We start from the raw sequence: 21,636 nt of genomic DNA, 5'->3' as shown, positions 1-21,636 counted from the left end.
GCGTCCGACTTTGGCTCAGGTCATGATCTCGCGGTCCGTGAGTTCGAGCCCCGCGTCGGGCTCTGTGCTGACAGCTCAGAGCCTGGAGCCTGTTTCAGATTCTGTGTCTCCCTCTCTCTCTGACCTTCCCCCATTCATGCTCTGTCTCTCTCTGTCTCAAAAATGAATAAACGTTAAAAAAAATTTTTTTTAAAGAAAAATTCTACTTTTAGGGAAAGGAATCATCTTTTAATTAAAAGGCGAATCATTTGGACCCTAAGGTGTTTATGAATTCAAGTGCTGTGGTATAAAAGCTTATGATAAAGTCTGCACTGATAAAATATAATATATGGATGAGCATTTGAGCCTACAGTTTTGGTAATATGATAATCAAGTGAGGGTGGAGGCTTAAATAAAGATTATATTTAACTATAGTCAGTTCTCCATGAAAATAGGCGACCTTCTCAGTTTTTCTGTTATTCAATATAAACAATAAGAATTCTCTTGCTGGGCTGCTTTATTGTGAAGACTGTTTTACAAATCACCTTCATTGAGGTATCATTTATGTACCATAAAATGCACCCATCATAAGTGTACAGTTCAATGAGTTTTGACAAATCTATATATCCATGTAACCACCACCACAATAATGATATAGAACATTTCCATCATCCCCCAGAAGTTCCCCTGTGCCCTTTTGCAGTCAATTCCCTTCTCGGGCCCCAGGAAAGCACTGATCTGTTCTGTCACCTTAAATTAGCTTTGCCTGTTTTAGAATTTCTGTAAGTGAAATCATATAATATATATTATTTTGTGTCTATCTTCTTTTATTGTCTTTTTATTTTCTATAGAGTCTATTTATGTTTAGCTGTGTGTCATAGTCTATACATCATGTTTTAGATACTTGTGGAAAATAATATTGTAGGACATAACAATGGTTCATAAATTCCACTTATGATTAGCTATTTCGGGTGTAGTTGACTTCAAAATGAACTATTTTTAATATGTCATTTCCAACTTCTGAAAATTTTACTTTAAAAAAGTATAAAGACCCTGGAATAGCTTTTTCATTATTGAGATGTCTTTTATAATTTACTGTTCCCCTTTGGAGAAGTTTAGTTTCCAAAGCTGGCTCCAGGAGGAACTTTATTTATACAAGCCTTTTTTGGCACCAGCTTGAATCATCTCCTGTCACTTACACACACCTTTCCCCAAAATAGTCCAGTCCCTTTGTGTCTTATGGAGCTCACTTAATAAGCTCAGCCCATATTGGAATAAAAAGGACCATTGGTATATTATGTCCTACAGGTGTAGGAAAAGGGTGTTGAGAAGGCTCTCACACCAAATGTCCCCTCAGCTCAAAAGGTAGAGAATCAGTTTCCATCGGGTCAAAGTCTCCTGCCACCTGATCATAGATTCCTCTTGTATCTTCATATGTCTCCTCAGGCCAGCAGGGATCACAGAGGCCCTGACAAACAAAGTTGGAGTTAGAACCATAGAGAGATGCCCTGTGGGTCACCATTGCAGCTCTAAGAGGGATACACACTCCTACTCAAATTCCCAGAAAAAAATGTTTTAGTTTCTAATTATGGGAGGGAATCCAATATATACAAGAAGAGAGTGATTATAATGAGCCTCCATGAGCCTCAAGTCCAAGATATCTCATTATTTTTTTCAGAAAAATAATGTAAATGTCAGAAATATGAAACTTTAAAAAATGCAGGAGGGGTGCCTGGCTGGTTCAGTCAGTAGAGCATGTGACTGTTGATCTCTGGGGTTGTGAGTTCAAGCCCCACTTTGGGTATAGAGATAACTTAAAAATAAGATCTTTGAGGGGTGCCTGGGTGGCTCAGTTGGTTAAGCATCTGACTCTTGGTTTTGGCTCAGGTCATGATCTCACGGGTTCATGAGATCAGGCCCCATGTCGGGCTCCATGCTGAGAGTGCACAGTCTGCTTGGGATTCTCTCTCTCCCTCTCTGTCTCTCTGCCCTTCCACAACTCATATGTGTACACACATGCATGCTCTCTCTCTCTCTCAAAAATAAAAAAATGAAATAAATAAAGAAAAATAAAATCTTTTTAAAAATAAAATAGAGGGGCGCCTGGGTGGCGCAGTCGGTTAAGCGTCCGACTTCAGCCAGGTCACGATCTCGCGGTCCGTGAGTTCGAGCCCCGCGTCAGGCTCTGGGCTGATGGCTCAGAGCCTGGAGCCTATTTCCAATTCTGTGTCTCCCTCTCTCTCTGCCCCTCCCCCATTCATGCTCTGTCTCTCTCTGTCCCAAAAATAAATAAACGTTAAAAAAAATTAAAAAAAAATTAATAAAATAGAAACAAAAAAGCATGATATCAGGAATTGTAGAATGTGAGTTGTGATGCTGTTAGTCCTATAAATTTCCAAATTTTCATCAAAATAGAAGACCATGTAGAAGGATCCTTACTGTACATGTGCTTTGCCCTAGAATTGGGAGAAAATGGTTGTTTTAGCTTGGCAAACTTTAGAGCAGATTTGTCCATGGGACAAATATGGTCTGCTGCCTGTTTTTGTACTGCTGAGGGGCTAAGAATGGTTTTACATATTTTAATTGATGGGAAAATATCAAAATAAGAATATTTATGACATATTAAAATTATATGAAATTCAAATTTCAGTGTCCAAAAAGGAAGTTTTATTGGAACTTAGCCACATTTGTTCATTTATATATTGTCTATGGGCGCTTTTATAGTACAGCTGCAGGGCTGAGTGGTTTTGAAAAGGACAGCATGTCCTGCAAAGCCCAAAATATTTATTATCTGGACCCTTACAGAAAGAGTGCAGACTGCATCTGTGCTTTAGAGGGCACAAATGGTTCAGCACCATGGACAGCATTTTAATGCCCTGCTATTTCCAGGCTGGTGAGAACAGTGCCCTCTCTGGGACAAAGTTACAGAGGGAAATCCTTGGCCCAGAGGTGCCAGAGCATTAGCCAAGGCCACACAGAAAGGCAAGGGTTCTGACCCATCTCCCTTACTGTGGGGCAGCAGGTGGGGGTAGTTGATGGTCAAAAGTGTCTGTTGTTCTTGCCTGCCCAGCCACCATCTTCACTTCCCTCTGGGCTCTCTGTTCCTCTCCCACTTGGGCTGGTGGATTGAGTGAAACTGGCCCCTAATCCCTGATGCCATGGCTGGACACCGATCCAGACCTGTCTTAGCATAGTCCTTCCCCTGCCTCAGTGTTTCAGCAATAAGTATGTGACCAAAGCTAGACTAATAAAGTGTCAGCACTGGGGCTTTAGGGCTATTGGAAAAAAGACATTCTCTTTTTCTGAGGATTTCCAATCTAATAGGATACAAACCTCAATTTTCTAGGGACATTTCTAAGGAGGAAACTCTGGGTCTCCCTTGACTTTTCTTTTTTTTTTAAATTTTTTTTTCAACGTTTATTTTATTTTTGGGACAGAGAGAGACAGAGCATAAACAGGGGAGGGGCAGAGAGAGAGGGAGACACAGAATCGGAAACAGGCTCCAGGCTCTGAGCCATCAGCCCAGAGCCTGACACAGGGCTCGAACTCACGGACCGCGAGATCGTGACCTGGCTGAAGTCAGACGCTTAACCGACTGCGCCACCCAGGCGCCCCTCCCTTGACTTTTCAATTGAATGGGCCAAAAAAAATATTTCTCTATGTCTCTCTACTTAACCAGTGTATTGGAGAAGGCTAATTATCCAACAGAATGCATAGATTCCTTCTTCCACAATAATAGAACTATAGTGAGGCATATATCTCCAAACTGGACTGTATTTCTCAGTCTCCTTTACAGTTAGGTGTGGCCATGTGACTGTGTTCTCACTGGGGAATGAATAGAGTGTACCATTTCTGGGCCTGGGCCATAAGGCAGGGTTGTGCTTCCACCACACTCTAGTTTTCCCTATCCCACCAGTTGAAACCCCCAGTGGACTGGCCTATCCATGCAAATTTGAACAATGTACTCACAGATAGCAGAGGAACACAATGGAAAGAACTTGAATTCTGGAATAACCATGTGCAACAAGGTCACTCACCTCTGATTGCTATGTGAGAAAGAAATAGGCAATCTTTAGACCACTGGATTGTAGCCAGGACTTTTTGCTATGGTGTCTAGCTTACCCTCACCAATATGAGCAGTAGGAGGTGGGTTTCTGGCATGAGCCAAAAAAGACTTATGCTGATACAAATCTCCTCACCATTGGTACTTCATCATACAGGGGTCCCCAGGCCCCAGATGGGGCATTCAGTCTTTCCACTTCATCATACAGGTGTCTAGGAAAAGCCATATCTTCCTCAAGATGTGTGAGACCTGGAGTTGGAGTGAAAGGAAGGGATGATCAGGGCACCCATCCAGATGTCAAGGGTATCTATGAGCAGGGGGAGTTCTGATGTGGTCATGACTCACCTCGGGGATAAGACACCTCCTCCAGTGTTGGTGGTAGCTGGGGGCTGAAGTCCTTCATGGAGTGGTAATATGGCTCTACATCTGTTGTGCTAACCTGTCAATAATGCCCACCCATGCCCCGAAAAAAAAACAACAACAGATAAAATGTTTTCTATCCTCTGATTCCATAGCTCCCAGAAAGGACAATGATAAACCCAAAGCTAATGACAGGCTTTTAGTCTGCCAGTTCACTATTAGCAGGGCATTTGGAAGCACCCCCACTCACCATGGAGCTTTGAGTATCCTGGCCTCCAGTCCACTGGCTGTCCTCATATTCATTCCTGACTCGGTCTTCCTCCGACCTTCCAGGATAGAGGTATGGAGGGCAGTTGGGTGTTGATTCTGACACCTCTCATCCCCAAAACCCCTCCCTCAGAATCTTTCTTACAGAAAAATATTCCCACTTACCCTGCCTCTGTCTTTTCTGAGATGCCTGAGGGAATCAGGGAAAAAAGGATCAGAGACACCCCTCCTCTGGCCAGCCAGGCCCTGAGAGACTTTCAATATGAAGCTCAGGGCTTCATGTCACCCTTGGGCCTCCATCCCCGCAGGGGAAGAGGGTCTCTCCTCACCTTCAGCAAGACGCCTCAGTCTCCGCTGCCAGAGGAATCCCCCAACACAGGAGATGTTAGAAAGCAGCAAAAGACCCCCAACAGCAAACAGCACAGGCATCAGGGGCAGCCCTGAGGGTCCTGGGGGCAGAAGGTACCCCTCAATGAACCCAAAACAACTGGCTGTAGGCCCGGAGCAACATTCTCTGACAATGCTCATTTCTGATTAAGCAAAGGTCTCTTCCCAGGTTGGAAAAGCAGATGGGCAGGGATTTCCATGTCCATTCCTTCTTTCCACCCCAGGGCAGGTGGCTACTTTCTCAAGTCAAGCCACTAACAGTGGGTCCTACTTCTGTCTGAGCCCCACGTGTGGATTCAGGGGGGAGCTTCAGCTCCTTAGCTGGGCATTCAAGGCCTCTCCCAAGGTATCAAGCCTTGCCCACCAACCATAGACCCTGGTGTTGGACCCTCTGGCCACACAAATTAACCACTGGTTATTTCCAGAATCACTGAGGCAAAGCCACACCTGTAAGTGTGACTATTTGGAATAGTCAAATGTCTGTCCTTAAATGGCTTTTCTTCTCAACTGATTTTCTTCTCAAATGACTTCCTCTTTGCACAAGCTTCCATTCCAGATAATATCGGAATCCCTGCTATATCCCTAAGGGCAAGACTAAATCCCTCTAAGTAGACGTCTGCTCAGCATCCATCTCCCCATCTTCTGCTGACAGCACTACTTTCCTTCAAGGAAATAACCATCCCTCACTCTCAGGCTGTATGTTTCTGCAGACTTCCATGGAGGACACAATGGCCCACCCTGGCCGACAGGAGCACCCATCCCTCTTTCCACAGTGATCAGTTCAGACCAATCCAGCATTTTACCCAAGGTGGATTTTTGCCAGAATAATTAGAACACTCCTCTGCTGGCTGCTAAGAAGGAGAACAGAGCTAGAAGTATGTGTGTGTATGGGGTGGGGGGGTGTTAATTCTTTGCTCTCTTGATGAAAGAACCTGAGAAGGAAGCTATAAAAGACAAAGGCAAAGTTGAGAGGGGATGAGAAATAGATCCTTGGTGAATGTTGTGAGCACGTATTGGAGTTTTCAATTTCACAAGCCAAGCATTTCTTTTTACTGCCCACACAGGTGAATTTATGTCACTTGCAACCTTCTTCTCAGACTTTGAAGGGGAACTGTTTGCAAAATGGTCATAATTCTGTCCCTATAACCACACTCTTGAGTAGTCCCCTTCCACACTGACTGAGTTGAGCCACGTCACTTGCTTCAGCCCATGAGGCAATAGCAAATATGACAGAATCAGAAGCTTGAAAGTGCTTGTCCTGTCCCGCTGTTGTTGAGACTCCTGTGACCACCTCCATGTGAGCAAGGCAAGAAGAGACATGTGGCCCAGTTACTTCCATTGTCCCAACCAAAAGCCAGATTGTCAGATGTGTGAGGAGGAGGCCATTCTAGATCGACTAGTCCCAGCTGAGCCTCCAGCTGCCTGTGGCCCAGAACAGAAGTATTGGGTCACTCATAGAATCAAGAAAAACAATGGTTGTAGCTCTAAGTACCCGTGTTTGAAGCGCTTTATTTTGCCTCAAACGCTAACTGATACAGGCTCTGCACAGGGTAGAGAACCAGCTAATTCTTTCAGAATTAAATTGAATTAGGCAGAGAGAAAATGTATCACATCCAGGCAAGAGAAAGAGCTGAGGATGTGGGTGAGGGACAGAGCTAAGTCTTAAGGGGCTGTGGCCACAAAACAGAGCAGGTGGAGCTGGAAACCAGAAGGTTCTATTCTCAGGGGAGGGAGGGATACTCAGCTGATTGAAAACTTACTTGTAGGCTGCTCTGTGGGCAGTTGATAGTCAGGTTCTCCAGAAGGCTGGTCTAGACCTGGGGGGGGGGGGGGGGAGGATATAGAGATTGTGAATTAACACCAAGAATCTGGGATAAGCCTTAAGTATTTCTTAGTTTCCTATTAAGCTTTTCAACCCATTTTGAGGAACTGATTTTTGTCTTCTTTAGGAATATTTCAAAGACATCTGCAAATCCTGATAGTAATGGCAATACTATTAATAGCCACTCTCTAATACTACTACTACTACTAATTATTATTATTGATGAGTGCTTTAGGCTATGGAATGTCCTTTTAACCTGAATTATCAGTTTTGGGGAGTTAATCAAAAACGATGCTGGGCTCTCGGAATGTCTTTTTTTATATTTTATTTTATTTTATTTTATTTTATTTTATTTTATTTTAGAGAGAGAACACAAGTCAGGGAGAGGGACAGAGGAAGAGAGAGAGACAGAGACAGAGAGACAGAGAGAGAATCTCAAGCAGGCCCCATGTTCAGTATAGAGGAGACTCAAGGCTCAATCCCAGAATCCTGGGATCATGACCTGAGCCGAAATCAAGAGTTGGACACTCAACTGACTGAGCCACCCAGGTGCCCCTCTCAGAATGTCTTCATAGAGGCATCAGTTGTAGAGCAAGTGAAGTGAATGTGGTACTTTATGCTTTAGTACCTAAAGAGAAGACTCCACTGGGGGAAAGAAAGAGGAGGAATGGGAAGAACTCCTTACTTCCATGAGGAAAAAGACTGCTCTGTCAGGAAGGAAAAGACAGAAAGAGTGAGTTTTCATGGGGCAGTGTAAACAGAAGTTGAGTGGGGGCGGGAGGGGGGTGCATTTCTTTGAATCGGCATTTACATAGCATTTACTTTGTATGGGTCCATGTTTTAAGCACTTTAGACATATTATTTAATCCTCACACTGAGAGACACCTTACTTTCAGAAATAGGCACAGAGATCTGAGACACCTTATTTTTAGAAACTGAGGCTCAAAAATGTTAAGTAATTTGCCCAAGGTCTCACAACTAGGAAGTGGCAGGGCTGAGACCTGAATCCAGGGTTGTCTGAACCATGCTCTGTGGATTAACCACCACACTACAGTGCCTGTCAGAGTCAAAACGTTCTTCTCATTAGTCATAGTAAAGAATTTGCCCCTTTCATCAAAGTTGCTGAATTTATTGGCATAAAGTTGTCCATAATATTCCCTAACTTGTCCTTAATATCTGTAGATTAGTAGTAATGTCCTCTCTCATTCCTGATAATGGTGAGGTTGCGTCTTCCCTCTTTTTTGCCTTGATTTTTGTTGGGGTTTTTTTGTTCTTTTTTTAAAGTTTATTTTTGAGAGAGACAGAGACAGCATGAGTGGGGGAGGGGCAGAGAGAGAGGGAGACACAGAATCCCAAGCAGGCTCTGAGCTCACTGTCAGCACCGAGACTGACATGGGGCTCGAACTCATGAACCGAACAGTGAGATCATGACCTGAGCTGAAACCAAGAGTCAGACGCTTAAACCAACTGAACCACCCAGTCGCCCCTGCCTTGATTAGCTTTATAAAAGTTATTGATCTTTTCAAAGAAGCAGCTTTTGGCTTCATTGATTTTTTTCTATTGTTTTTCTGTTTTCTAGTCCATCGATTTTTGCTCTTACCTTTATTATTTTCTTCCTGTTTCCTTTAGGTTTAATTTGCCCTTCTTTTTCTAATTTCTTAAGATAGAAACTAAGCATCAATTTGAAGCCTTTTTAAAAATCTAAATGAGCACTCAATGTTACAAATTTCCTGCTAAGCACTGCTTTAGCTGCAGCCCACAATTTCCATGTTTTCATTTTCATTCAATTCAAACTTTCTTCTAATTTCCCTTGTGTCATTAATCACATTCAGACAGTATAGTTTAGTGGCTAAAAACCGCTTCCTGGAGTTCATCTTCCTGAGTTCCAATCTCATCTCTACCTCCTTCTAGCTGTGTGAGCTTCAACAGTTTGCTTAACCTCTCTAGTCCTCAGTTTCTTCATCTATAAAAAGGAAATAATAGTATCTACTTCACTATACCATCCTACAAGTGCCCTGAGAGGTCTAAAACCTGCTCAAGACTGTCTTTTCCCACCTGGGGTGGTGACAGAGATCTGGGACCCCTTGTCCATTAGTCCGCTGTCCCCCAGGGCATTGCTGGCCAGCAGCCAGACCCTGTATCGTGTAGAGGGCTGCAGCCCAGTCAGTGTGAAGGTGGTGGCCTGAGGTGGTAGGACATCCATGTAGAGGAACCCTGGAGTCCCCAGAGCCTCATACCTGCATGAGAGAAAGGGCAGTCATTGAGGGAGGTGCCCCAGCCCTGCTGGCTGCCATCCCTTCCTGCCTTGACAGGAACCCACCTGATTTGGAACCTCTGTGGCAAACCCCCATCAAAGCCAGGCTTCCATTCCAACGCCACTGAGTATGGGGTCATGCTCATGACCTTTAATCCTGTTGGGGGATCTGGGCGGCCTTTGAGGAAAAGGATGAGGGAAATAGTCAGAGGATACAAAAGGGTTCTGCAAGATTCCTTCCAGATTTTTCTAAGAATGATTTTAAATATACAGTTGATTCTTGTTATTAGTAGTGGTTATGTTCTATAAAGTTGCTATGACCACTGAATTACAGAATATCAAATCATTGCTTCTGGGAGAAATGCAGAGTCAGACCCCTGTGAGCCTGCAGTCACATTTTCATCAACCAGTCAATACATGATCTTGTTTTGTGTGTGCTTCTGTCTAAAGACACCTTATTTAATATATCTTATTGATCGACTCATTAACATTGAACTCACAGCCAACAATGTCACAATTGATGTTTGAAGGAAGCCTATCCAAGAGAAGTGTTTTCTCCATATGTTTAGGAACAGTAGATAGCAATTCAGGACTGTGCCTAGAGGCCATTTTAAATAGCAAGATCACTAACAAAAAGCACAAAAGTGCAAAAAAAATGTGGCACCAGATAGGGCCACAAAGAAGACACTTCGTTATAGGATGAAAGCGGAACAAGAAGGCAGAGTGTCACCTTATTCTACCTCAGCTGAGAATGTCCTCACTGGGCAACTCAATTTTTTTGCCTGCTCTGGACATGTCCCCGAGTGACCAAGAAAGCAGCATGAGTGTTGATTTTGAGGTTACAAATAAACGTTAGCAAGTAGGCAAAGTTACAAATACAGACTTGACAAGTAATGAGTATTGTCTGTACATGACATACATTCCTTGTGTGGATTTTTTGGTGTCTATTTCACATCCATTCCTCATTTCTTCTGGTTACAAAATCCTGAGTATCCTTGGAAAACCACTAGCCCACATTCTTAGGCCACATGCTTCTGATGGAAGTGACTCCACTCCCTTGTAGGATAGATTTGTGTCCAGTCCAAACAAACCAGAATGTCGCCTTCCCTGACCACAGGGTTTGTTCAGGGGTGGGATGGGAGCTAAGCAGAGCCAATGAGTCTTAACTCTAGTACTTTCATACCACTGTTAGGAAAAGAAAAAATTCTATGTCCCCTGGGAAGTCTAACAGCCCTCCATGAGGAGCCTTAGAATAAAGCCAACACAGAAAAGCAGACCTGAGAGACAGACAGTTCTGGATGGCAGTGAACCTAGATCTAGCAACTCCTAATGATCTACTTTTTGGTTACTTGGGCCAATAAATTATCCCTCACCCACCCACTGCCTTTTTTTTTTTTCCTTGCTATGAGTTTTCCTAAAGATCCAGAATCTATTAGGATTTTCAGGGCAGGCAGAAACTCCATCTTCACTCATAAACACCTCTCAGGTTTGGGGAACACTGCCATTCTGGGCCAACCAGAGACTTGGGGATTGACCCAGGGAGCACCCTCCCAACACCCTCACACCCCACTCCCACCATACTGATGCTGACGAGTTGAATGTTGGTGCGGTCTGAGCCAAGGGGGTTGGTGGCTGTGCACGTGAACAGGGCATAATCCTGGGCCGCAGACACATTGGCAATAGTCAGGAGACTGCTGTGGACCATACCCTGGTGGTATGTGTGCTCTGTGTATCTGGAGAAGAGGTGTGGCAGGGACTCAGGGAAGGTAACTAGGGTTGGGGGACCAAAGTTGGGACTAGGGTGCTACATGGCTAGGCCTTGACTCACCTGGGATCCTGGAGATCCAGAGCGACTCCATTTTTGGTCCAAGTGAAGACGATGTTAGGGACACCTCGGGCACGACAGTGGAGGGTGGCAGAACTGGTGCTATCTCCAGCTGCCGCCACCTTAGTTAGGGGGGTGGGGTGCTCCACCTGGGGGGCAACTAGGAGGGGTTGTTGGTCAACATAAGGTATGTGGAAGGACATGAGAAATGTGGGCTTAGTGGCAGGCCTTGAAGTCAGGATTTTGGGTGTCACTCACATCTGACAACAAGTCGGACCAGCCCTCGGGCTGGAGGTGCTACTCCATTGTCCACGATGCACTGGTAAGCACCAGCCTGGTCCAATTTGGCATGGTGAATTCGAAGACGCCCTGTGGATCCCTTTGACATCTTCTCCATGTCATCCAGGCTGTGGTCCTCTTCCTCTTCTCCCTTGAGGCACAAGATACAGGAGATGGCCCCCAAGTCTGACCCCAGCTCTGTTATCCCCCAAACTGGGTCCCTCCTGTATCTTTATTCTCCTAGGCACAATCGTCCTCCACAGATCTAGCAAAGAAAAAATTCCCTATCCATTCCCGCAGTCATCCATCTATCTATCCATTTATCCAATCATTTGTGAATGGGTCCATCCATTCATCCACCAATCCAGACAACTATTCACCCATCCATTTATCCAACCATTCATGCTTGGAACCATTTATCTACCCATCCACCTGTCTATTTGACCATGCACCTATTTATCAATTTATTCATTTATCTGTCCATCCATCTACCTCTCCTATCCATTCATTCATTTGCCCATTCATTCACCCAGCTATTTATCTTCCTTCTATCTATCCATCTGCCCACCCTTCCATCTGTCCATCCATCCACCTCATCTATTTGTTCATATGCGCACATACCCACAAATACATGCAACTGTTCATCAGTCCATCCAGATACCTATTTATTTATCTCTTCATCTCTCCACTGACCTCTGCACCCATCCATCCATGCATCCATCCATAATCTTTTCACAGACATCTTTCTACTGATGGTGTATTTATCCATCCATTTACTCTCTAATCTAATCCATTTATTTCTCTCATTCAGTCATTTACCTACTTATCTATTCATCATCAATCTATTCATTCGCTTGTCCATTTGTCCATCCATTCATTCATTCATTCATCCATCCATCCACCTACCTATTGATCCATATATCCATCTACCTGCCCACCCACTCATTTGGTTATCTATCCACAAATGCACCCATCCATCTGCCATTCACCTGCCAGTTCTCCAGTTCACTGGAGTATGTCCCAATAAATATGTAATTATACAGGATCATGTAGATGTGATCCCTCCTCCCAAGGAATTCACAGTTAAGAAACCACATCCCCAGACCCCACTTCCATTTACCAAAGGTTGGATCCTTACCAGCCTCTCCCAGTTGAACATCCCTGGAAGGATGGGATTGGCATCAACGATGCAGACTATATCCACAGAACCCCCAATATTCACCTCAGTAGGGTCCTGGAGAACTCGTATAGTGGGGGCATCTGGGGGAGGCAAGGATTTGGGGAAGGCACTTAGGCCTACACAATTGATGATGAGAGAAGGTCCCAAGTAGGAGAGGTGTCTTAGAGGTGTTCAGGAAAGTTACAGGTGTAATACAGACTGCCCTTTATGAAGAGCACTTGGAGTAAAGTTCTCAGTGTTAGTGAGACATTCCCCACCTTCTACTGTGTCTCTGTAGTGACAAGAGTAGGTCTGGTGGACTTCCAGGATTGTGTGGAAGTGGAGCTTCCACAGTGGGCTTGGCTTCCTGATGAGAGTAATTCCTATGTAGGTGGGCCCCCTGTCTGAGCAAATTCCACATAGGGTCTCACTAGTGGACAGGGTTCCCAAAGTGGGAGTGACTCCATCACAGTAGAGGCTCCCGGAGAGGGAAGCTTTCAGGATGGGTGAATATCTCTGGGTGTGTGGAGCTTCCACAATAAGGAGACTCCACAATGGGCAAGGTTCCCTGAGTTGGTGTGGTTACCATGGAGGGCAGGCCCCCCAGAACACTCTAGTTTCCTAGGATGATGAAGGGGGCTCACAGTGTACATCCAGCCGCACTAGCGCTTCGGCGGTGCCCTCTGAGTTCTGGCAATGCAGCTGATAAAGGCCATCGTCAGCACGGGTCACGTTCCATAGCTGCAGAGCTCCACCAGACATGATGCGATGCCGAGGGCCACCAGCTGGGGAAGGTCAGGGTGAGGGGCCTGCACCCTTCTCTATGTCCAGGAGACCCACACCCTTCTCTATGCCCACTCCGCGCACCTGGGCTGAGGCGGTAGCCCCGGAAGGTCCAGTTGAAGGCCTCCGGGGCAGGGTTGGCAGACACAGACACAGGCAGCAGTGCCTCACCCTGCTCCACCGCGGTCACCACAAGCACCTGCTCCCCCAGGAACTCTGGAGGGTCTGTGGAAGGAGCACCACCACGAGTCAAGATTGTTGTTAAGGCTGGGGTCCGAGATGGACTTGAGATCAGGTACCGGTATAAGGGTTAAAGTTAGGTCATAACTAGATTTAAGGTTGTGGACAAGGTAACAAGTTCAGAGCTGAGCTCAGAGGTTAGGTTCAGGATAGAGGTCAGAATCCAGTGTAGGAAAAGGATAAAGGCCAAAGTCAGGTTAGAAGATGGAGAGAGGGTTCGGGATGGAGGTCACTGTCAGGGGTCAGGATAGAGGGCAAAGGCAAAATGGAGGTTGGGCAGGGTTGGAGTTGGTGTAGAGTCAGGGGTCAGGATAAAGGTCCGGAAAGTTTCAAGCTTTAGATTGGAGATAAAGGACAGTGTCAAGGTGAAGACCGAAGTAGTAGAGGATCAGGAGGGAATCCAGAGGATTCCACATACACAGCACATTGAGGCGGTAGAAGGCGCTCATGGTTTCCCGCAGCTCAGTGCTGTGGGCTCGGCAGGTCACTCGATGGCCGTGGTCACGGGATGACATTCTCAGAAGGACACTCCTGGCTGCTGCAGATCCTTTGAATGGGGCACTACGGGGTGGTATGGCCACACTTTCCAGCCTGTGGACCAGGCAGGGGTGGTGGAGTCAGGCCAGAGCCAGCTCAGGGATGGAACCAGAGCCAGAGGCATACTAGGTACAGGGCAGGACACCAGGGGTGGGGAGGGGAGCTCAGACGGTAAAGAGGCATGACCAGAACCAGAGAGTGGTGGGGCCGTTCGCACTCTCACCTCTCCCCCTCCTTGTCCCATGACAAATTGACAGGAGGGTTACTGCTAACGCTGACGCAAGTCAAGTTTAAGGCATCCCCTGGGCGCAGCGCCGACGCATTGGCCAAGATCGTCACGTTTGTTGGGGGAACTTCAAGAATGAGTCGGAAAAGCGAGGCTCAGAGCCTGCTTCCGCCTCACCTAGACTCCAGGCCCAGCTGCACAAGTCCTGGCTCTTGGCATCCACTGTCCCCCAGCCGGGCTCTGGCTTAGTTCCCCGCCGCGACCAAGCCCTCCCCCAGGCCACGGCCGTGCGCGCCCTCACACTGCACCACAAGCTGCGTGGATGCGCTGAGCTGACCCGCCTTGCACGTGAACTTGGCCTGGTTGTCCGACGGACCCGTGATCAGTACAAGCTCGCGGGAGAAGGTGCTCCCCGACTTCTCCAGACTTCCCAGCTGCACCCGCCGCGGCTCCTGGGGCGGCCGCGGTTCGGTCACCGCACGGGAGTCCTGAGGGCAAAGACTGACGGGGGGGACCGCGTAGGCCTGCCATTTCCCCCAGAAAGAGCCTCATCGGGTTGGCTGCCCCCAGTCCAGATAAAGCCTTCCTGTGATGAAGAAAAGGCGCCCCCTTCCGCTGGCACCCAGCTAGGGTAGAGGAATGGGGATTGGAACTGAGCACCTCCCACCTGGAGTCTCTCCCATTTACCCTGGGCCCCCAGAGCTCCGCGGTTTTGCGGTGGGATCTGGCTTCCAGGCCCACGCCCCCATTCCCCGCCCCGCCTGCTCTGCTCTCTGGAGGCCAGCAGTTGTTAGCGCCCCCTGCCGACCCTCAGCCCCACTCCTCAACAACCACTCCAGCTGCGCTTAGCAACCACCTGCCTGGAAACTCCCATGGAATCCCCAAGCCTTTCCCAGAATTTCTTCATTTTTTCCTATCTTTAGTTCTTTTTCTTTACATTCCCACTTTCCCCAAAGATTTCCTTTGATTGTTCTCTTAATTCCATAGTCTTTCCACAGGTTTCTGAATCCTTTCCCAATATTCTCTTATTACCCTAAAATAGTCTTTTACCTGTGTAATGCCCAAATTCTTGGCATTTTCCCAGAATTCTCTCCAATGACATTTCATTCCTATAATCCCTAGTCTTTCCCCCAAAATTTCCACTAGCCCCCTAATTTCCCAGGATTTTCTCAGAATTCTGTCAGAATTTCTCTTAATTTTAATGGAATTTCACTTTCTTACCCCCAAGTCCCACGAATTAATTAAAATGAATAGATTTACAAATGTTCTGTGGAATAACTAGTCTCTCCCCCAAATTTCCAGCCTTTACCCCATCATTGTCTTTGTTCCTGGAATTCTTAGTCTTTCTCTAAAATTCCTGCCATTGCATCTGAATCCCCAAAATTTCATGAGAATTTTCTTTACTTTTGATGAAATTAATTGCCTTTTCTCTAGAATTCCCTATCCTGATCTAGAATGCCTCTTTTCCCCCAGAATTCTCACTGTTTTCCCAGAATTCCAAGAGTTTTCCTAGGATTCCATTTAATTCTAATGGCATTTGTGTCTTTCCCAGTTCCCTACCAAAACTCAAACTCTCCAGTATTTTTCAAGAAATTCAAGTTTTCCCAAGATTTCCCAAGACTCTGGAGGAAAGAAAGGGCTTCATCTTTCCCCCACTTTTCTGGCCACCCACACCCCTTGCTTGGCACCAACCTTGAACCAGGTAAGAGATGGGTCTGGGTTGCCTCCAATGGCCAAACACACCAGCCTCACCCGAGTCCCAGCCCGGAGGCGCTGTCCCTCTGGGGGGCCCTCTATCCACAACTTCTGGGCAGGATCTGTGGGGAGAGCCAGGAAGAATGGCCTTTCTCTCTGGGCTGGGCCTGACGGGGGTGGGGGTGGGGGGTGGGGAGGGGTCTCTAAGGGGTGGGGCGCCTCTGGGCAAAGGTGGGGGCTCACATTTCACATTCAGGATAAGTGACTTCTTGAAGGTCTCCTTGGTGAAGGCCTCACTAAAGGCTTCACACGTGAGGGTCAGACCATTGTCTTCCCGTCGCACCAAGAACGTCAAGTTGGACATGGAGATGTGGCCACCATGCAGGCCCTGGCAGGGAGAGAGCTTCAGACTTGGGAACGAGATCACTCCCATCCATGGTACTGAGGGCTGGGCTCAACTGGGACCCTAGCAGGGACACATAAAGCATCTCCACCCTCTCCTCTGAGACCCAGGAGGCCAGGACCCCAGTGCATACTCCCCAAGGACCAAGGCATCCAGGCTGCCAGACCCATCCTCGCCAAGATCCAGGAGTCATGCCCTCAGCTCCCTCCTCCCTCAGACCCGGGAGCCTGGCCACCGCCTCACATCCATGACCATGTCTTCTGTGGGCAGCAGCTGCCGCCAACCCAGCCACCATCGCAACAGGACCCGTGGGCGACTGGACTTGGTGATGCAGGAGAGTGTAACGTTCTTGTTCTCAGACTGGGACGCAGATCCCAGGATGGTAATGGCACTGGGGGGGACTGCAGAGACGATGGACAGAGGAGAGACACTAAACTAGGCTGGACACCTCACAGGCCGGCCCAGATAAGGGACTGGGGACAGATGACAAGGTCTTTGGCATCAGTCAGGCATGATTTGGGAGCACAAACAGACGGTTCTCTGGGGCACAGACTGACAGACGGGCAGCTGGCATCAGGACTCACAGGTGACCTGCAGGGTGACCCCACGTTCCTGGATTCCCGTCGATACGCTGTTGTGGGCCTCACAGCTGAGCCTCGCCCCGTGGTCTTCTGGTCGCACAATCATCACTAGCATGCTTCGGGCCACTGCCTCAGCATGCTCTGTGCCCCACGCTGTGGACATGGGCTGGCCATTCTGGAGACAGAGACAGACCTGGGCCAGCTCAGGGCCAGCTCCTCCCCCTACCCTCCCACCCCCATGCCTGCCTCTGCCCTCACCTTCAGCCACTGCAGTGTGGCTGGCGGATTTCCCCCTCGGGACACACACAGCAGCTCCAAGCTCTGTCCTGCCCGCACGTGCCCCTCGTCCAGGCCTGGCCATTCAATGACAGGAGGTCCTGGGGGGACTGGGAAGCAGCACTCATTGGGCCTGTGGAGCTCATTCATTCTTTCCAGGACCCACAACCTGCCTCTTGAACCCCCATGTTTCTCCTTGAGAATCTGAACCTTCCATAATCCCTGAACTCCCCAGGACCCCCAATTCCTGCTTCCCACCCCTAATGTCCATAGCTGACTCAGTTCCCTACTTACACTGAACATTCATGGTGACTGAGACCCGGATAGGGGTGTCCAATGCTGGGCTGGACCCCTCACAGACCAGCAGCTTCCCATTATCTGAGCTCTGAGGTGTCACCCTGGGGTGGGAAGTTGGGGTTCTGGAGTCAGAGTCATCTGAAATTTGGGGAGTCAGGGCGAAGAGGTGGGGATCCCAGTTTCCCACATCTGGTCTAAGTTTCTCTGCTGGTTTCCTCTAGGATCTAGAGTTCTATGGAAGACATCTGGGGGGTCAGCAGTGAAAACTGGGATCCCGGAGCCCACACCGAAGCCCTTGTACTTGATGCTCTGGACTTTGCATTCATTTCCATGAAGATGTTTTGAAGTGTCAGAGTAAAGAATTAGGTCCCAGATGTTCACACCTGACTCTAGTCTCTGTGCACAAATCCCTGGGATATGGGGTTTTCATGGGAAAATTTGGGGGCCAGGCTGAGGGAAGGCAACCCAATTTTCATACCTGGCTGTGGCCTCTGTGGTGAAGAGTTTCTCCTGGGACCCCACATTCACATTAGCAGAGATGTCAGAAATTGTTTGTCCACCTTGGGGTAACAAGAGGGCTAGAGGGGTGCCAGGTTCCCCCCAAGGTAGATCCTGAAGAGAATGGCCTGGAAATCCTAGGGTGCACATATTGCCCCCTCCCTCCTAGTTCCAGAGGAAAAGCACCAGCTCTGTTCCTCCGCAAGTTCAGCCCTCCCGGAGTCCCTGAGGCCAAGTCCTGGGCCTCACCCTTGTCCTCACCACCTTGCTGGGTTGTATCACTCACCCCCATCACCCAGCTTCTTGCTTCTGCACCAACGATGACACGCATATCTCTGTCTGGAGCCTCGGGCTCTTCCCTGAGTTCCAGAACTGCAGTCCTGCAATCACTCTGGTACCTTTCCCTGGATGTTCCCTCCTATTCACAGGGTCTCACGCTGACCTCAACATCTCTCCAAGCCCCCTCCTGCATCCCCATCACTCAGGAAGGTCCTATTTTCTGGGACCCCTGGGAGGGCACTGGGCGGGGACACACCCCCTCCCCACTCCAGAGGCTTTACACTGTTCCCACCAGTTCACCCACTCACTCTGGATGAAGGTGATGTCAGGTGCTGGCTTTGCATCCCCAGACACACAGCTGACCACGTACTCCTGCCCAGCTACCCATGTGACTGTGCTTCCTGCCTCAGGGGTCAGCTGAAGCACCTTGGGGGGCACTGATGAAAAAGGGTCTGAGGTGAGCTGCCACCACTGAGAAAGGTATGAGGATTTGGGTTTTCAGTCTCATTGCTCATGAAATGAGCTCGGCGCCCTGGGTCTGGGACTGGGGCCTGGGGACTGGGGACTTGGAACCCTGGGCCCTGGGATAGGAAAGGGCTGGAAATCTGGACTCAAGGGTCCTGGGGGTCTCTCACCCATACCCAGGATGGTAAGGATCACTCTGGGAGACACGAGCTCGGGGCCTGTCTCTGAGCGGCCGACCTGACATTCATACTCTGCATCGTCACTGAGGTCACATGCTTCAATGTGCAGGTGGAATTCACCTGCAGGTAAGACCAAGAGTCCCAGGTCAGGGCCACAGTCAGCCCCTGCTGGTGGCTTAGAGTCTTAGGCCCTGACCGCTTACCTCTATCGGGGTCCCCTTCTAGGCGGTACCTCGGAAAGCTGGGGATCCTAGGATCAGGGCCTAGGAGTAGCCCATCTTTGGCCCATTGCACCGCACTGCCAGGGGCGCTGACCCCGCACCGCAGCTCAGCAGTGGCCCCCTCGACCACCGTCAAGTTTTCAGGCAGAGCCCAGAAGCCTCGGGGGGTGGAAGCAGGGAGTGGCAAATGGGCCAGGCCTGGGGACACAGGGCTGTCAGCAGGAGAGGGCAGGGGGTCTGTCTGGAGAACATGCGTGGGAAATGAGGGCTACATGGTGCTGGGTCACAAGACCAGGATTCCACTCACCTGTGGTCAGCAGCCCCAGAAGGAGCAGGGCAACCCTGCCAGGGGTCCTCAGGGCCATCCCAGGTCCTCTGCCTGTGGCTCCTGTGGTGTCCACTGCCTACCTGCTGCCTCTGTTTCTGTCTTTCTCTGGGTCCTTCTATGTCTCTTGCTTTGCTTATTGTCCTTCTTTGTCCATTTGTCTCCTTCTCTTTCTCTGGTTTCCTCTCTTCCCAGGAGTCAGTCCGTCAGTCTCTCTCTCCCTCTCTCTCTCTCTCTCTCTCCCTCTCTCTCCTCTTTTTCCTCCTCTTCAGTCTCTTCTCTCCTGCCACCCCCTTCCCTGCTCTCCTCTCACCACTCAGTCCCTCAGGGAGGACGGCTGCTCAGAGTCCGGCAGGCCTCAGGAGCCCAAGAGAGTGATGAGGCTGATGTGATCAGTGGCAGAGACCCTCAGTGACAGAGACCCAGCCACTGTTGTCTTCACAACGCTGCCTCCCCCAGGTGCCCTCCCGAGAGCCTCCAGTTCCAGGCCTCTGCCCAGCAGGCTCCTCCCAGCCCAGCCAGAGCATGAAATCCCCTGTCAGCACATGCCAGGAATATTCCTCGGTGCCTCCCCAGTCCCGATGACCCCAAGAGCCTGGCTTGGGCCAAGGATAAGGGGGAGCAGGTCAGACCCAGGTGGAGAACTGGGTCATCTAGGACTCCCCAGCTCTCTCCTCCCCTGGTACATGATCTTGGCAAGTGTCTTCCTTCCCTGAGTAGACCTCATTCTCCCCATTGCCATCAGGGGTCTCTGCTGGAGAGCGTGCAAGGGTGTGTTTGACAGACCGCAGGAGTGCAGATATCTGTGTGTGCATGTGTGTGTGAGTGCATGAGCATGCATGTGAGCATGGGGAAGTGAGAGTGAATTGTGACCTGTGAAGGTATACGCCAGAGTACGTGAGGTACATGGGGCGCCTGGGTGGCGCAGTCAGTTAAGCGTCCGACTTCGGCTCAGGTCGTGATCTCGCGGTTGGTGGGTTGGAGCCCCGTGTCGGGCTCTGTGCTGACGGCTCGGAGCCTGGAGCCTGCTTCGGATTCTGTGTCTCCCTCTCCGCCCCTCTACTGCTCATACTCTGTCTCTCTCTGTCTCAAAAATAAATAAAAACATTTTTAAAAATTAAAAAAAAAAGGAGTACTTGAGGTATAAGTGTGCAAGGCAGTCAGAGTGGTGGGAGTGAAAGGCGGAGCTCAAGACAACACTCGCTGAGTGGGTATAGGAGCGAGCCCAGCTTGGGAGCCCTTGGCTGTGTGAGTTTTAGTTCATGAAGCTTCCCTCTGTCTCTCCCCAGCCTCTCTCTTCCCCCTTCCTCTCCTCCCCCACCTCCCTCCCCCTTCCTTTCCTCCCTCCCTCCCTCTCCATAAGGTGGTTACACCTCAGTCAACCTTTAGCTCCGTCATTGTCTCTCTTTATGCCTCTACATGTCTCTGTTTTTCTGTGTTTCTTTGTTCTCATCTCTATCCCCCACTCCCCCCCCAGTGTTCTGTCTCTCACACGCACCAGAAACTCAATAAATATTTGTTCTCAGTCAATATTTGATTATACCTCTTTCTTTTATTTGTTTCTCCATCTCTGAGTCCTCCTGTTTCTCACATCTTTGAATTTTATAACCATATGCTGCTTGGCCTGCCCTCCCCATCCCAGTGTGCGCACACACACACACTCACATGGGATAAGCTTCTTCTGCCTGCTTATCTCCTGCAGGAATTGGAACGGCCCGTTTCCTCCCCCCACCCCTATCGCCATGACTCCCTCCTCTGGTCTTCCTCCAGGAACAAGATGAGGCATCTGGCCTGAGCCCCCACAGCTCCATACTTCATGTTCGCTCTAGTCTTTCTGCTTCCCTCCCATTACTGACCCCTAACCCTCCCCCACATTCCCTCTCCCAACTGCCCCCCCCCCCCCACGCCTCCCAGGGCACAGACTAGATGCAGAACTGGAGGTTCTGTCTTAGGGCCCTCTCACCAGATGGTGTCCCTCAGGGCCAGGGTGTAAAGCTGTCAGTTGCTGGGACCTTTAATTAGCACAAACCTTCCACCCTCCACTTTGGCTGTTTTCCTTCTCTGGATGCTCCTGGGACCTCAGGCTCTCCATCTTTCCATGCCTGTGGCCCAAGAGAGCTAGGAAGGGGAAGCGATGTCAGGTGTCTGGAAAAACAGCCTTACTACCTGACTTCCTCCCCAAGACTCAGGAGTCCTGGCTCCAAGTTCATCCTATGTCAAAATGCAGTCACTGGAG

General features: G+C 48.9%; 1 protein-coding gene across 1 annotated transcript; it reads right to left on the bottom strand.

The window, feature by feature from the left end:
* Positions 1-478: 478 nt before the first annotated feature.
* Positions 479-20,360, bottom strand: NPHS1 (NPHS1 adhesion molecule, nephrin). Its single transcript, XM_043600787.1, has 29 exons — positions 19,383-20,360; positions 19,058-19,273; positions 18,852-18,974; positions 18,519-18,647; positions 17,912-17,993; positions 17,431-17,534; positions 17,119-17,246; positions 16,864-17,035; positions 16,523-16,680; positions 16,120-16,264; positions 15,874-15,998; positions 14,483-14,669; positions 14,179-14,308; positions 13,837-14,009; positions 13,263-13,403; positions 13,040-13,180; positions 12,375-12,496; positions 11,216-11,387; positions 10,961-11,117; positions 10,714-10,865; positions 9,199-9,310; positions 8,934-9,115; positions 6,817-6,873; positions 4,999-5,118; positions 4,835-4,859; positions 4,653-4,728; positions 4,388-4,481; positions 4,179-4,291; positions 479-1,447 (listed from the first exon to the last, which is right to left on the bottom strand). Exons 1-29 carry the CDS (start codon positions 19,438-19,440, stop codon positions 1,316-1,318), a joined length of 3,726 nt encoding a protein of 1,241 aa, XP_043456722.1. The 5' UTR covers positions 19,441-20,360; the 3' UTR covers positions 479-1,315.
* Between the last annotated feature and the right edge of the window lie 1,276 nt (positions 20,361-21,636).

Source organism: Prionailurus bengalensis, chromosome E2 (genome assembly GCF_016509475.1).
Source record: "Prionailurus bengalensis isolate Pbe53 chromosome E2, Fcat_Pben_1.1_paternal_pri, whole genome shotgun sequence".
In the NCBI taxonomy this organism is placed as follows: Eukaryota; Metazoa; Chordata; class Mammalia; order Carnivora; family Felidae; genus Prionailurus; species Prionailurus bengalensis.
This window is presented reverse-complemented; position numbering and strand designations above follow the sequence as displayed.